The sequence below is a fragment of the Scyliorhinus canicula genome, chromosome 3, assembly GCF_902713615.1.
Source record: "Scyliorhinus canicula chromosome 3, sScyCan1.1, whole genome shotgun sequence".
Lineage (NCBI taxonomy): Eukaryota > Metazoa > Chordata > Chondrichthyes > Carcharhiniformes > Scyliorhinidae > Scyliorhinus > Scyliorhinus canicula.
Window position 1 is genome coordinate 19,833,551 of NC_052148.1, and position 15,231 is coordinate 19,848,781.

Consider the following 15,231-nt stretch of genomic DNA (forward strand, 5'->3'; position numbering starts at 1 on the left):
CAACCATTATCCTGATTAATAAATGGAGAATTACTGATGGTTGGAAGTGAGCTGCAATTTAATTGTGGGCGGCTCAGAAAATGTCACAGAGCCATGAGATTGAAGGTCGAACAGTTTACTGTCATCAATGAAATCTTGAAGTTTGCGCCGTGTGCTTGCTGAATCATGTAACGGCAGATAGGGCCCAGCTGAAAGACCAAGGTCTACGGTGCAGGTGACCGGTTGGTTGAGAAGAGTTGAAGGGAAGATGAGGTAAATCTAAAAAGTCTGAGTCAATGAGTAGCTTCAGACATGGTCGGATTTATGCGGTGCTTTTCTATAATTAGTTTTCTTAGATTCCTGTTTAACGAACAGCAGCTTCAGTTTGCTGTTCGCCCTCTTTAATATTGACAGAATTGAAGGGGAGACCTCAAAGTCTGAGGCTTTCCCCTCTTTCAGGAGCTAAAGGGGTTTTCCACCACGGCTCAAGCCAATTTATCGCGCCATCTGTGGATCAGTTGGGTAGAATCTTCACCTCGGAATCAATCACTTGTCCTACTCCCTGGAATGAAAACACAAAACCCTGCTTGATGCTCCCAGTGCAGGGCGGAGGGAGTGCTGCGCTCTGGGAAGTGCTGTCTCTTGGACAGTACGTTAGGCCAAGGCTTTGTTGGCCCTCTCAGATTGATGTAAAAGATCACATGGTACTAGTCTGAAGAAGAGGAGAGGAATTGTCCCGAATACCCTGGCCAGCATTTGCCCCTCACCCGGCATCACCGGAAAGATACTCTGGTGATTATTTCATTCCTGTTCATTGTTGGAGACACCTTGAGATGTACTTTCTATAGTTCTTATGTACTTGTATTACACTAGCTGTGTTATGTACAGTACGTGGTTGTGGACGGCAAGGCAGTAATCCAATTGAGGAATTTGAATGTCGTGAATAAACCAGCAGTCTATCATGAAATGCTGGCTGTCATCCTCAGCTGGATATTTGACAACGGACATTACAAGCACAGTGCGTCTGCCACAGGAGGTATGTACCTGGGAATTATGGCAATTCTGTCAAATTACCCAGCACACTGAAGGAGGCCTCATCCTCTTGAAGCTGCCCCAACATTCAATAAGGTCATGGCTGATCTGTAGCTTAACTCCATTTACCCTCCGGTGACCCACAATTCTCAACACATCTTACCAAACAAATATCTACTGATCTCTGTCTTGGAATATTCAATGGACCCGCGAGCATCCGTAACTGTCTGGGGAAAGAGAATTCTGCTGCTCTTTGTGGAAGAGTGTGGAAAATGTGCTGCTCGATTCCACTCCTAAATGGCCCAGCTCCATCAATAATGAACACAAAAAAAAACGCAGGCACTGAGCCGGGACACTATGGGCGCGATTCTCCGCTCCCCACGCTGGGTGGGAGAATCGCAGGAGGGGCCCCCCGACAAATTTCACGCCGCCCTGGCACCCCCCCCCCCCCCCCCTCCCCCCGGGCTGGGAAGAATTGCTGCTCGCCGTTTTTCACGGCAAACGGCGATTCTCCGACCCGGATGGGCCGAGCGGCCTGCCGTTCACGGCCGTTTCACGACGGCGGCAAACACACCTGGTCGATGCCGTCGTGAAATGGGAGCAAGAAGCCCATTTGGGGCTTGTAGGTGGCCTAGCAAGGAAAGAGCACCACGACTGTGCTCGGGAGGGGACAGGCCCGCGATCGGTGCCCACCGATCGTCGGGCCGGCGTCCAAATCGGACGCACTATTTCCCCTCCGCCGCCCCGCAAGATCAAGCCGCCACATCTTACGGGGCGGCTGAGGGGAAAGACGGCCACCACGCATACGCGGGTTCGCGCCATCAGCGTCATGACATCAGCCGCGCATGCGCGGGTTGGAGCCGGCCAACCTGCGCATGCGCGGCTGACGTCATTAGGCGCGCCAGCCGCGTCATTCTTGGCGCGACGCCCCCACAGCCGAGAGTTGCGGAGCGCTGCTCCTAGCCCCGCCGGGAGGGGAGAGTAGGGGCCAAGGAGCGGCCTCCGAGGCCGTCGTGAAACTCGGCTGAGTTCACGACGGCCCTCCCGATTTTTCCCGGGAGCGGAGAATTCCGCCCTATGTATTGTTGGTGCACAGGTTTCCTGCTGCAGTGTGAATCTGTGAGGTTGATCCTTTCGAATGGCAAAATCCCCTTTCCTATCTGTGAATTGCTAGCTCCCCCAGATCGCAGAATGGTTGCTGCACCAAAGGAGGCCATTCAGCCTCTCGTATCCATGCCAGCTCCCTGCAAGAGGAAATCAGCTTGCCCCAATATGCCGCCCTTGACCCGTAACCCTGCAATATCTTTTACCCTTCTGATAATTACCTCGTTCCTTTTTGACAGCCACAATTAAATCTGCCTCCGTCACACCCTCAGGCCTTTCATTCCAGGTCCTGAACAATCGCTGCATCAGCTCTATTCCTATTCACCTAAACTGGATGCCCTCGTGTTCTGGATGCAGTTTCTCTCTACCGAATATATCTAAATCCCTCATGAATTTGAATACATCTGCAAAATCTCCTCCCAGCCTTCTCTTCCCTGAGCGCAACAAGGCCAGTCCAACCTATACATGGAACTGAAATCCCTCAGTCCTAGAATAATTCTCGTAAACCTCTCCTGCACTCTCTGCTGATTTGTCTCACCCCCTTCCTTTCCCTTTGTTATTAATGTTGCATCATTCTTCCACAACCCTGACCCTCATGTTCTTCACATGTGAGGCTTGGCACTGTCCATAACAGAACGTAAGAAATCGGAGGAGGAGGTTTCAGGGGGGATGTGAGGAAAATATTTTTTACCCAGAGGGTGGTGACGGTCTGGTATGCATTGCCTGGGAGGATGGTCGAAGCGGGTTGCCTCACATCCTTTAAAAAGTGCCTGGATGAGCACTCGGCACGTCGTAACATTCAAGGCAATGAGCCAAGTGCTGGCAAATGGGATTAGGGAGGTAGATCAGGTGCATTTCATGTGTCGGTGCAGACCCGATGGGCCGAAGGGCCTCTTCTGCACTGTATTTTCTGTGATTCTTGACCAGATAGGACTGGACTCAGCTCCGCCATTGAATACGATGATGGGTGGTCTTCTGCTTCAACTCCACTTGCCCCGCCCTTCCCATATGCCTTCTTTCAATAAGAGACCAAAAAAATTCTATTTCACCCTTAAATGGGTGGAAATGTGGGGAACATTTGAACACAGCAAAACACTATCATTTGGAATATACAACCTGAAAGAGCATTGGGAGATTAATGGAATTGAATCGTTGAATGATTGCAGCACAGAAGGAGGCCACTCGGCCCATTGTGTCGTATTGCCGCCCTGCAAGGGAAACTCAGGCTAGTCCAACTCTTCTGCCTCTTCTCACAATGAGAGTAAGCATCCAATTTTCATTTGGAAACCACGTTTGAACCTGCCTCCACCAGCCGCTCCAGCTCCTAACCGCCGACCGAAAAAGATTTTCCTAATGTCGCCATTAAATGGGGGCAGCAGGGTAGCATGGTGGTTAGCATAAATGCTTCACAGCTCCAGGGTCCCAGGTTCGATTCCCGGCTGGGTCACTGTCTGTGTGGAGTCTGCACGTCCTCCCCCTGTGTGCGTGGGTTTCCTCCGGGTGCTCCGGTTTCCTCCCACAGTCCAAAGATGTGCGGGTTAGGTGGATTGGCCATGCTAAATTGCCCGTAGTGTCCTAATAAAAGTAAGGTTAAGGGGGGGGGGGGGGGGGGGTTGTTGGGTTGCGGGTATGGGGTGGATACGTGGGTTTGAGTGGAGTGATCATGGCTCGGCACAACATTGAGGGCCGAAGGGCCTGTTCTGTGCTGTACTGTTCTATGTTCTAAATCTTTTGCCATTTACCTTTAATCGGTGTCCTCTGGTTCTCAACACAGCCGTCCATCCATGGTGGAACAGTTTCTCATTATCTCCTCCGTCCAAACCCTTCCTGCGTTTGTGCAGCTCCACCGAAACCCCTCTCATCTTTCTCTTCTCTAAAGAGAACAACCCCAACTTCTCCAATCTATCCACATGACTGAAGTCCCTCATCCCTGGAAACCTGTTTGTGAGTCCTTTCCTTTTTTCAAAATTCGCTTACAGGATGTGTACGACGCTGGTTGGACCGGCATTTGTTGCCCATCCCTAGTTGCCCTTCAGAAAGTGGTTTCTTGAACCGCTGCAGTCCTTGAGGTGTAGGGACACCCACTGTGCTGTTAGGGAGGGGATTCCAGGATTTCTACTGAGTAGTACTACACTCCTGTATGCTTCACCCGATGCCTGTATCTATGTATTTACATTGTTTACTTATGTTTGCCCTATGTTTTCTTTCCTCATGTATGGAATGATCTGCCTGGACTGTACGCATAACAATACTTTTCACTGTACCTCGGTACGTACGACAATAAAAATCCAATTTTGACCCAATGACAGTGAAGGGGCGGTGATATATTTCCAAGTCAGGGTGGCGAGTGACTTGGAGGGGAACCTCCAGGTGGTGAGGTTCCCAGGTATCTGCTGTTTTTGTCCTTCGAGATGGTAGTGGTCACGGGTTTGGAAGGCGCTGGCGAAGGAACCCTTGTGAGTGACTGCAGTGCATCTTGTGCATGGTACACACGGCTGCCACTGTTCGTCAGTGGTGGAGGAATAGATTCCTGCATCCTTTCTAACGCCTTCGAGCCCTTCCTAAAGCATAGTAACCCAGAATTGAATACAATACTTGAGGTTAGGCCGGCCCAGTTCTTTATAAAGGTTCACTATGGTTTCCTTACTTTTATATTCTATGCCTCGACTTATAAGGTCCAGGATCCCTTACTTTCAAAGGGGAATTAAAAAAAAAAAATTTAGCGTACCCAATTATTTTTTCCAATTAAAGGGCAATTTAGCATGGCCAATCCACCTATCCTGCACATCTTTTGGGTTGTGGGGGCAAAACCCACGCAGACACGGGGAGAATGTGCAAACTCCACACGGACAGTGACCCAGGGCTGGGATGCAAACCCGGGTCCTCAGTGTCGTAGGCAACAATGCTAACCACTGTACAACCATGCTGCCCCTCAAAGGGGAATTAGATAACTTTTTGAAAAGGAAAATATTAACGCATATGGGGGAAGGAAAACAGAGGGTGGCTAATGGGATAGCTCTTTCCAATGGGATAGCTCTTTCAAAGAGCCAACACAGGCATGATGGGCCTAGTGGCCTCCTTCTGCGCTTTACAATTCTGATTCTACGAAAAAAATAAGCTAGTTGCGGCTGCTGTGACCTTTTAGCACATACTACAAGAAGGCCTACTTGGACTCTCCACTTCTGTGGAGAGCCTCTCTGATAGCCTCTGAATATAAAGGGGAAATGATCTCCTCACTATAATTACCATCCCTCGCCTTAACAGGCATAAAATCCATCAAAGGAAATTAAAGGCACTTTGCTTAAATATACACTTCACATAATCTTAATGGAATCCATTATTGCCGTCTTTGACAGCTGCAGGTGTTAGAGCTGGATGAGACAGCACTGCGGTCTCAAGAGCTCTGTGAGATCAAAAGAGAATGTTGCGTAGCCAGGAGCAAACGAAAAGGATCACACCGTAGAAATACTTGGGGAAAATGAACGTTGAAGGCTACAATCTATGTCGTTCAGACAAAATGGAAGCAAGAGTGCAGCATGTGGCGCAGTGGTTCTCACTGGGACTGCGGCGCTGAGGACCCGGGGTCGAATCCCAGCCCTGGGTTCACTGTCCGTGTGGAGTTTGCACATTCTCCCCATGTGTGCGTGGGTTTCATGCCCACAAGCCAAGGATGTGCAGGGTAGGTGGATTGGCCACGCTAAATTGCCCCTTAATTGGAAAAGAAAAATTATTGCCTACTCTAAATTTTAAAAAATTAAATAAAGAAAAAATGGATGCAAGAATAAACCATAAGGTTTCTTCAGGCTAGTCTGTTATTCAATAAGATAATGTCTGATCTTCCACCTTCCTGTAATATCCCCACATACCTTGGTTCCATTAGGGTCAAACCAGTTCCGCCATACAATGGAATTGTCGCTGATCTGCTTTCCAACTCCATACAGCACCTTCTGCGACAATATCCTTTAACACCTCTGCTTAACAAAGATCTATTAAGTTCAGTGTTAAAATTGCCAATTGATTTAACATCAATTGGCATTTGTGGAATAAAGCTTTTGCATGCAGAAGTGATTCCCAATTTCACTCTGGATCGTACTTACTCTAAGTTTTAGACAGTGTCCTCTAGACCGAGACTCTCCATTGCCCTTCGTCTGTGATGCTCATTTTTAGAACTATAGAAGCAAATACGTCGCTGAGTCCAAATCCTGGAATTCCCTCCCGAGCAGAACTGTGGGTGTTCCTACACCACATTAACTGCAGCGGGTTCAAGATGGCTCAGCACCACCTTCTCAAGGGCATTTAGAGATGGGCAATAAATGCTGCTCTAGCCAGCGATGCCCACATCCCGTAAATGAACAATAAAATGGAAAGGTGTGAGCATTGCTTTAATTGGTTGGCTCTGATGAACTCCACCCCACCAGCCCCCCCGCCGCTCCCCCCCCCCCCCCCCCCCCCCCCCCCACCAACCTGACCCACCTCCCGTGTCAGTTGGGTGCTCACATTTTAACTGCTTATAGCTCCGAGGCACGTTCAAGGCGATAGGATTTAGTTTCTAACCTGCAGAAAATTAAAACTATTTTTTTTTGTAGGGAATTTGACCTCCAACCAAGAGGCAGAAAGGACTGCAGGGTAAGGTCCCATCTAAAGGATGGCTCTTCTGACAGTGCAGCACACTTTCAGTACCACGCTAACATGTCTGGCTAGGTTAGACACTTGAGCGTTGAAATGGGGGGGTGGGATTCTCCGACCCCCAGCCGGGTCGGAGAATCGCCAGGGGGGGGGGGGGGGGGGCCATGAAACACGCCCCCGCCGGCTGCCGAATTCTCCGGCGTGGGAGATTTGGCGGGGGCGGGAATCGCGACGCGCCGGTCGGCAGGCTCCCCCGGCGATTCTCCAGCCCGCGATGGGCCGAAGTCCCGCCCGTTCTATGCCGGTCCCGCCGGCGTAAATTGGAGTTGGTCCCTCACCAGGGCGGGACCTGGTGGGGCGGGCGGGCTCCGGGATCCTCGGGGACCCCGGGGCGATCTGGCCCCTGGGGGTGCCCCCACGGTGGCTTGGCCCGCGAACGAGGCCCACCGATCCGCGGGCGGGCCTGTGCCGTGGGGGGCACTCTATTCCTACGTGCCGGCCGTGTAAGCCTCCGCAATGGCCGGCGCGAAGGTGAACCTCCCTGCGCATGCGGGGAGGATTCCGCACCTTTGGGGCGGCCTGACGCCGGAGTGGTTCCCACCGCTCCACTGCACCGTTTCTGCCCGCCCTGCCAATTCCCGGAGAATCCCGCCCGGGATTTCAATTTATCGGCTTCTGCTCCAGCTTGACGATACCAATCTGGCACGACCATATAGAATGAGGCAACACAGAAAGTGGCCACGTTGCCCATTGTGGCGGCCGCATGTCTTTCCCCTGGTCCTGCATATTTTGTTTCTATATATTTTATAAATTTAGCGTACCCAACTCATTTTTTCCCAATTAAGGGGCAATTTAGCACGGCCAATCCATCTACCCAGCACATCTTTGGGTTGTGGGGGCGAAATCCACGCAAACACGGGAAGAATGTGCAAACTCCACATGGACAGTGACCCAGAGCCAGGATCGAACCTGGGACTTTGGCGTCGTGAGGCAGCAGTGCTAACCACTGCGCCACCGTGCTGCCTCTGCATATTTTTCCTTTTCAAGTATTCATCCACTTCCCTTTTGAAAGTTACTGCCCAATCTGCTTCCACTGTCCTTTATAGAAGATAAGAACTCATTGCATTTTCAAAGCAAAATCCTCCCATCTCCCCTCCCCATCCTCTTATATCTGCGTGCCCTGGTTCGCCAACCTTCCGCAGTGGAAACAGATATAAGCATTAAAAAGATTGACCTCCCTAGCTTGTCGTGCCAAATTGCCATTACCTTAATAATTGCTCTCCATGTTTGAGCAATGTCTCGAGTTCTACACGCAATGGTTGAACATTTTTCGCCAACATTCTCAGATCCCCGAGGAGGTCTTTAAGGGGATTACCTCGCCCACTGGGAAAACAGACTGGAGTTCAGCCAAATGACAAGGAAAGCAAACCGATTACGATGATGTGGCTTGACCGGATAAAGATAAATGGCTTTGAAATGGCTCTCTGTGATATTAAGGTTAATCCCTTTGTTGAAAGAGCAGACAAACGAATTTCATACAATCTCGCAAAGGAAAGCATTATTAGTGTCGACCTACAGTAGCGAGTGACGAAGGCAAGTGTAATGATGGGCAGAAGCAGATGAAGAGCCTAACCTTGAGAGAGGCCTATGGGTTTGGATAGTAAAGTGCAGAAGGGTAAGGATGTATCACTGTTTGGCACAAAGTGGGAGTCGAAAGACGTGAATGGGAATCCCTCAGACTGCACTATGTGAGCAAGGACTAACTCACACCATCTGATTGCATATTCTTCTGTCTTGTGTTACAAGCATTATTCTGCAGCCACTTGGGGTATGATGTTTATGTCTTGACAAAGAAGGTTTTAACCTTCTGATGATGGAGTCAAAAATACTCTTCTGTTCTTAACATCGGGAGGGGTACATCGACAGCGGCTGGTCCATCACCTCCGAGACACAAAATCGGCCCTGCGGCATTAAAAAGCTCTTCAGCCTTGAAACACAGCCAAGCCTTAGGTCTGTCCCCACCTTATTGTGTGGGGGTGTTCAAAAGCACTGAGGAATGGGAACTTTGAATGGTTATTTCACTTAGAATCATAGAATCGCTACAGTGCAGAAGCAGGCCATTCGGCCCATCGAGTCTGCACCAACCCTCCAAGGTTTATCTCCAGAGGAACATAAGGCTTAGGAGCAGGCGTAGCTCATTCGGCCCCTTAAGCCTGCTTTCTCTTTAGTTGTGCGTGGGATGTGGGCGTCGCTGGGTTAAATGCCAGCATTTATTGCCCATCCCTGATTGCCCTTTTGATGGTGGTGATGAGTTGCCTTCTTCAGCCGTTGTAGTCCGTGTTGCTTGCTCTGCCATTCCATAAGACCATGGCTGATCTGACTGTGGCCTTAACTCCACTTTTCTGTTTGCCGCCACCCCAGTCGCTGTAACCCATGACTCCCTTGTCTATCCCTTGTCTATTCTTAAACTGTGTACCTAATTCTAGTCTCCCTGACAGAAGGAAGCATCTTTCTTGTATCCACGCTATCAAGTCCCCTCTTCGTTTCCTACAGCAACAGAAAAATAGGAATTGAGCTGTTTGGGGTTGGTCTTAGTGGAGCTCCCCTCCCTGCTACCCTCACAGCAACTCCCTAAATTGCCACAGTTCTCGCCTACGTGTCAACTGTTACTTGCGAAAAAAAATTCCATGAAGCACTTTGAGATGTGATCAGTCACTTTTTATAACAGCACATTCCCTTCCTCCTTCATTCATTTCCTCCTTCCTTTTTTTCTCCTTTCATTCATGTATTCATCCTTTCATTCATTTTGGAAACGCTTCAAAAGTTATAACATGGAGAAGGACCATTTGGCCCTCTGTGTAAGCACACAGTTCTAATTATGTTTACATGGCCGACGTCCCAACATTCGCCATCCACCTATCTAATCTAATCGTGAATGTTGACAGGATTTCAGCCTCGACCACTAACTGTGTCGAAGAATTTCACACCTCGCTGCATCAAAAGGTTTCTCCCGCCCTTTACTCTGAATTGTGTTCAACACGGACACAATTGAATTCCTCAGAACCCTTACTCTTTATTGTTAATGTTCATTTTATGCTCAGTTGGGTGTCTCTTTTAATTAAGATTTCTGAAAAGAAACAGTGACTACACTTTAACAAGTACCTCAATGGCTTGACAGAGCTTTGGGACATCTTCAGCATGTGATGCGGAAATGCAAGTTCTCTCTTTCTCAAGTAAATATAGCGTAAAGAAAGCAAGCACTGATGTAATGGTTTAGTGCACTGCTCAGTGTGTTGGGATTGGCTCACACAAGCCTGTAAAGTTTCAGACAAGGTTACTATTCAGGTAACCAACCACAGCCTGCCTGATGGTACCTGTGTCAATGGGCCTCTGCATCTCATAGTTGAGGGAGGCCAGTTTAGCTCAGTTGGCTGGCCGGCTGGCTGGTGAGCCGGAGCGAAACCAACAGCGCAAGTTCAATCCCTGTACCGGCTGAGGTTATCCATGAAGGCCCCGCCTTCTAAATCTTGCCCCTCGCGTCAGGTGTGGCGACCCTCAGGTTAAATCAGCACCAGTCAGCTCTCTCTCTCTCCCCCCCCCCCCCCCCTCAACCAGCCTATGGTCATCTGGGACTATGGAGCCTTTACTTGAGTTGAGGGGACAGAGTGGGGAGGCTGGAAGGAGTCTGTCAGGACTCCTGCTTCTGAACTTCCAGCAACCTCCACAAGGGGCATGTGAATGTCTGGTGAGACATCTAGCATGTTTATCGTTGTGGAAAGATTAGCCTGCCAATGGACGGAGGCTGGAATTTCAAGGCTTTTCCAAGCACCCCCCCCCCCAATTCCCCAGGAAGATGACGTTATGCCAGGTCCGAGATACACCAATTCATAGGCAGCTCTTATGGAGCAGCTGTCCACACGAGTGATGCAGCAGAGTGGTGTGTTGCAAGGAGTGTGGGTTGAGTGGGTGAAGACCGAGGACAGCTTTTTCCCTATTTAGGGAGTTTCCATAGTTTCAACCTCAGGGCATAGACACATAAGCTTTAGAACGGAGGGAAAAAGGTCTAATTTGGGGGTTCGGCTTATGATCCTCTGCCCATCCAGCCCGCTTCGTTTCTTTTAATCTATTGATTCATGGGGCATGGGTGAGCATTTATTGCCCATCCTGAGTTACCCTTGAGGGGGCAGTTAAGAGTTAATCACATTGTCGTGCGTCTGGATTCACATGTAGTCCAAACCAGGTAAGGATGGCAGATTTCCCTCCCCAAAGGGCAGTCGACAATGGTTTCATCGTCACCATTAGACTTTTAAATTCCAGATTGAGGGAAGCACGGTAGCACTGTGGCTTCACAACGCCAGGGTCCCAGGTTCGATTTCCTGCTGGGAAAGTGCGGAGTCTGCACATTCTCCCCCTGTCTGCGTGGGTTTCCTCCGGCTGCTCCAGTTTCCTCCCACAGTCCAAAGACGCGCAGGTTAGGTGGATTGGCCATGGTAAATTGCCCTTAGTGACCAAAAAAGGTTAGGAGGGGTTGTTGGGTTGCAAGGATGGGATGGAAGTGAGGGCTTAAGTGGGTTGGTGCAGACTCGATGGGCCAAATGGCCTCCTTCTGCACTGTATGTTCTATGTTCTACTGAGTTTAAATTCCATCACCTGCCACGGTGGGACTTGAACCCAGGTCCCCAGGTCATTATCCTGGGTCCCTGGATTACTAGTCCAGCGACAATACCACTATGCCAACTTCTCCCGGTGTTATCAACCGTCTGTACCTGAGGGTTGATGAATGTGTGAAGTCATCATTCTGCGGAGGGGAGGAGGGTTAACAGCCCCATCAGCGGGCCTTTTCAGCCTGTGAAGGCTAATACATTCAGCCTATGGCAGGCCTAATGATGGAGCCTCCTATTGACTCTGGAGTAGTCAGTGCTGGAGTTGATCATTTCTGGGATATTGGTTGTCTTAGAAGTTTCAGGGCTACATGGTTGCAAGCATTATGGAATCATGTAACACAAATGGAGGCCATTCGGTCCATCCTTTCTGTGCCGGCTCTTTAGAAGACTTCTCCCATTATCACACTCCACTGGGCCCCGCCATCTCAACCCTTCTGTGCCCTGCATTTTTCCCCCCTTTGGAACCAGCAAAATCAGCGCCTGCAAGAGAGAAGGAGAGGGAATACGCGGGTGAGTGTGAATTACCATTAGATAAGTTATTAATTGTGCGGTTTGCATTCTAGGAGACAATCCTACCACACTGGACAGGATATTGCGAACTGTGGGACCTGCCGCGACTGTGCCTGCATCATCTACAGGTAGACGCACCTTTTTATTCCTGTCTAACACCTGACTGTGCTGTGAGGCGGAGAGCCAATATCTCCACTGGACAAATAATGCTCCATTTAACTATGACAGTTCAGAGATTTATTTTGCTGCATGTAGCTCTGCTCGTTAGAGTTATTTTGAATGCTTACACATTATTAAGCAGATCTAGTCTCTGGGGATACAACCAATTCTCATCTATTTGTTGGCACTAATATATGCAGTTCATTAGGCAGGGTTATTATCATCTGATCAATCCTGATCGCATAATAATCCTTAAAAAATATATTTACTAATCTGACCAGTGGAGAAAGCAGAACAAAACGGATAAATAAGTGAAGTTCCTCAACAAAATTGAGCTTATTTGCATTTAGGTCTTTATATAGGATACGTCAGTGCTGAAATAACTCTTTCACATGGAACATGTTATACAGCGTCCATTATTGATGATGACCTAGATAACAATAACCATTGCTCTTCTAAGTAGTGAATTATACTTGAAGCACTTTTGAGATGTTTAGTTATTCCTTGTATTAGAAAATAATAAAATCAACCAGTGGAAAGGAGGATTGGAAAGGGAGCAGTTACTTGCTGCATGTTCCTTTGGAATTGCAACATTGAAAGGTTATCCAATTGAAGTGTTGACAATGATAAAGGGATTCAATAGGCACAACACAGAGATACATCCTCTGGTGAGGGGTGGGAGCCTGGCAGCACTATATTATTTTTTAAAAATGATTCTTTCACATGATGTGGAGCGTCACTGGTGAGGCCAGAATGTTTATCGCCCCTGGGAAGGTGGTGGTGAGCTGCCTTCTTGAACCGTTGCAGTTCATGTGTTGTAGGCGCACCCACAGTGCTGTTAGGAAGGGAGTTCCAGGATTTTGACCCAACAACAGTGAAGGAATAGCAATATAGTCCCAAGACAGGATGATGAGTGACTTGGATTGGAATTTTCAGGTGGTAGCGTTCCCATGTATCTGCTTGCCATTGTTCTTCTAGATCTATGCTATTTTGGGAGGATGGTGTTGGGAGTGGAGTGGGGTGGGAGGGGGCAGGTGTACGTGGCGGTATCAGGAAGCACTTGTAATAATAATAATCTTTATTGTCACAAGTAGGCTTACAGTAACACTGCAATGAAGTTACTGTGAAAAGCCCCTAGTCGCCGGTGCCTGTTCGGGTACAATGAGGAAGAATTTAGAATGTTCAAATTACCTAACAGCACGTCTTTCGAGAATTGTGGGGGGAAACCGGAGCACCCGGAGGAAACCCACGTAGACACGGGGAGAATATGCAGACTTCGCACAGACAGTGATGCAAGCCGGGAATCGAACATGGGACCCTGGCGCTGTGAAGCCATAGTGCTAACCACTATGCTACCATTCACCGAAAGAAGAGACGTGTCAAAGCATAGATCATGAAGGCGTTATTTGCCTCATTAAATGTGACTTTTTCATAGAAAGATTACACAGATCAAAATGCTGGGAGGGTGAGCTGTGAGGAGGATGCAGAGATCCTTCAGTGTGATTTCGACAAGTTGAGCGGGCAAATGATAGGGCAGGGCAGTATGATTTGGATAAATGCGAAGTTATCCACTTTGGCAGCAAAAACAGGAGGGTAGACTCTTGTCTGAATGATCATGAATGAGGAGAGGGGAATGTGCAGCGAGACCTAATACCCTAGTGACTGAAGGTAAGCATGCAGGTACAGCAGGCAGTAAAGAAGGCAAATGGTATGCTGGCCTTCATTGCGAGAGATGTCACGATGGGTGAGGCCATACCTGGAATATTGTGTGCAGTTTAGGTCTCCTTATCTGAGGAAGGATGTTCTTGCCAGAGACGGAGTGCAGTGAAGGTTTTCTAGACTAATTCTAGGGATGGCGGGACTTACATGTGAGACGAGATTGAGTTGGTTCGGATTGGAGTTCAGAGAATGAGGGGGGATCTCATAGTAACCTATAAATCTCTAACAGGGCTAGATAGAATGGATGCAAGAAGGGTGTTCCTGATGGTGAGGGTGTCTAGAACCAGGGGTCACAGTCTGAGATTACTGGGTAGGCCATTTAGGACAAAATGAGGAGAGATTTCTTCAATCAGTGAGAGGTGAGCTTGTGGAATTCGTTACCACAGGAAGGAGTTAGGGCCAAAACATTGCATGTTTTCAAGAAGCAGTTAGATATAGCAATTGGGGTGAAGGGATCGAAGGATATGGGGGGGCGGGCAAGGCAGGATTAGGCTATTGAGTTGGATGATCAGCCATGATCATAATGAATGGTGGAGCAGGCTCGAGGGGCCGAATGGCCTCCTCCTGCTTCTGTTTTCTATTTCTCTCTTTGTTTATATGCTGTTCCTCTCTGAGAATCAAATCAAGTAAAAGGAGGAACGAAACACAATAACAAAGTTCCATTCTTTTAAAATATTACTGTTTTGTCCCAAGTCCTGGTGTGGCCTGGAGGTTTTGGGTCCTGCTCCCCAGTATCTAATGGTGTTTAAAGCGTTGAGTGGAGCAGACTGATTTTGACCGAGTTTACATATCGAGAATTTGATGGACCCCCAGATGGGAGTAAACCCTTTCATAGAATCATAGAATTTCCAGTGCAGAAGGAGGCCATTCAGCCCATTGAGTCTATTCCGCCACTTGAAAGAGCACTCTACTTAAGCCCACACCTCCACCTTATTCCCGTAACCCCCCCTCCCCCCACCGCCCCACCGGAGGAAGCCCACACAGACACGGGGAGAAAGTGCAAATTCCACACAGTCACCTGAGGCCGGATTTGAACCCGGGTCCCTGGAGCCGTGTGGCAGCAGTGCTAACCACTGTGCCACCATGCAGCACTCGGCCTGATGCCGAAACCTGGGATTGAACCAGGGACTTTTAGATCTTCAGTCGAAGCAAATGCACTCCTGTTGGCCTTTGACAGATTATTATGGGGGCTCCACAATCTCATGCACTGCCCACCTTCTTCGTCTGGTCTTGTGCTGGTTGTGCTTAGTCATTTCGTTGATAAAGCCTATGGGATTCCGGACTTTACATTACAGTCATAGAATACCAAAGCCTGGTAGTTGTACTAAACATGTATCAACAATAGTTCTGTCTCAGCTAGTGTATTGTGTTCAATTTTGGGCACCACATTTTAGGAAGGATGTGAAGGCTTTAGAAAGGGTGCAGAAAAGATTTATGA

The 15,231-nt window shown here is 48.7% G+C and overlaps 2 protein-coding genes across 7 annotated transcripts in view; one reads left to right on the forward strand and one right to left on the reverse strand.

Annotated features, from left to right (window-relative positions):
- Window positions 1-15,231, reverse strand: part of LOC119963845 (dedicator of cytokinesis protein 2-like) — a 1,353,280-nt gene that overhangs the window by 713,763 nt on the left and 624,286 nt on the right.
- LOC119963846 (INSYN2B protein-like) overlaps window positions 1-15,231 on the forward strand; it is a 262,235-nt gene that overhangs the window by 68,882 nt on the left and 178,122 nt on the right. For 5 of the 6 annotated variants that reach the window (XM_038793199.1, XM_038793196.1, XM_038793194.1 and 2 more), the window contains one exon: window positions 11,969-12,043. In XM_038793199.1, the coding sequence (XP_038649127.1) occupies window positions 11,969-12,043 (75 nt within the window). The remainder of the gene's footprint in view (window positions 1-11,968; window positions 12,044-15,231) is intronic. The other variant, XM_038793198.1, reaches the window with a different exon arrangement.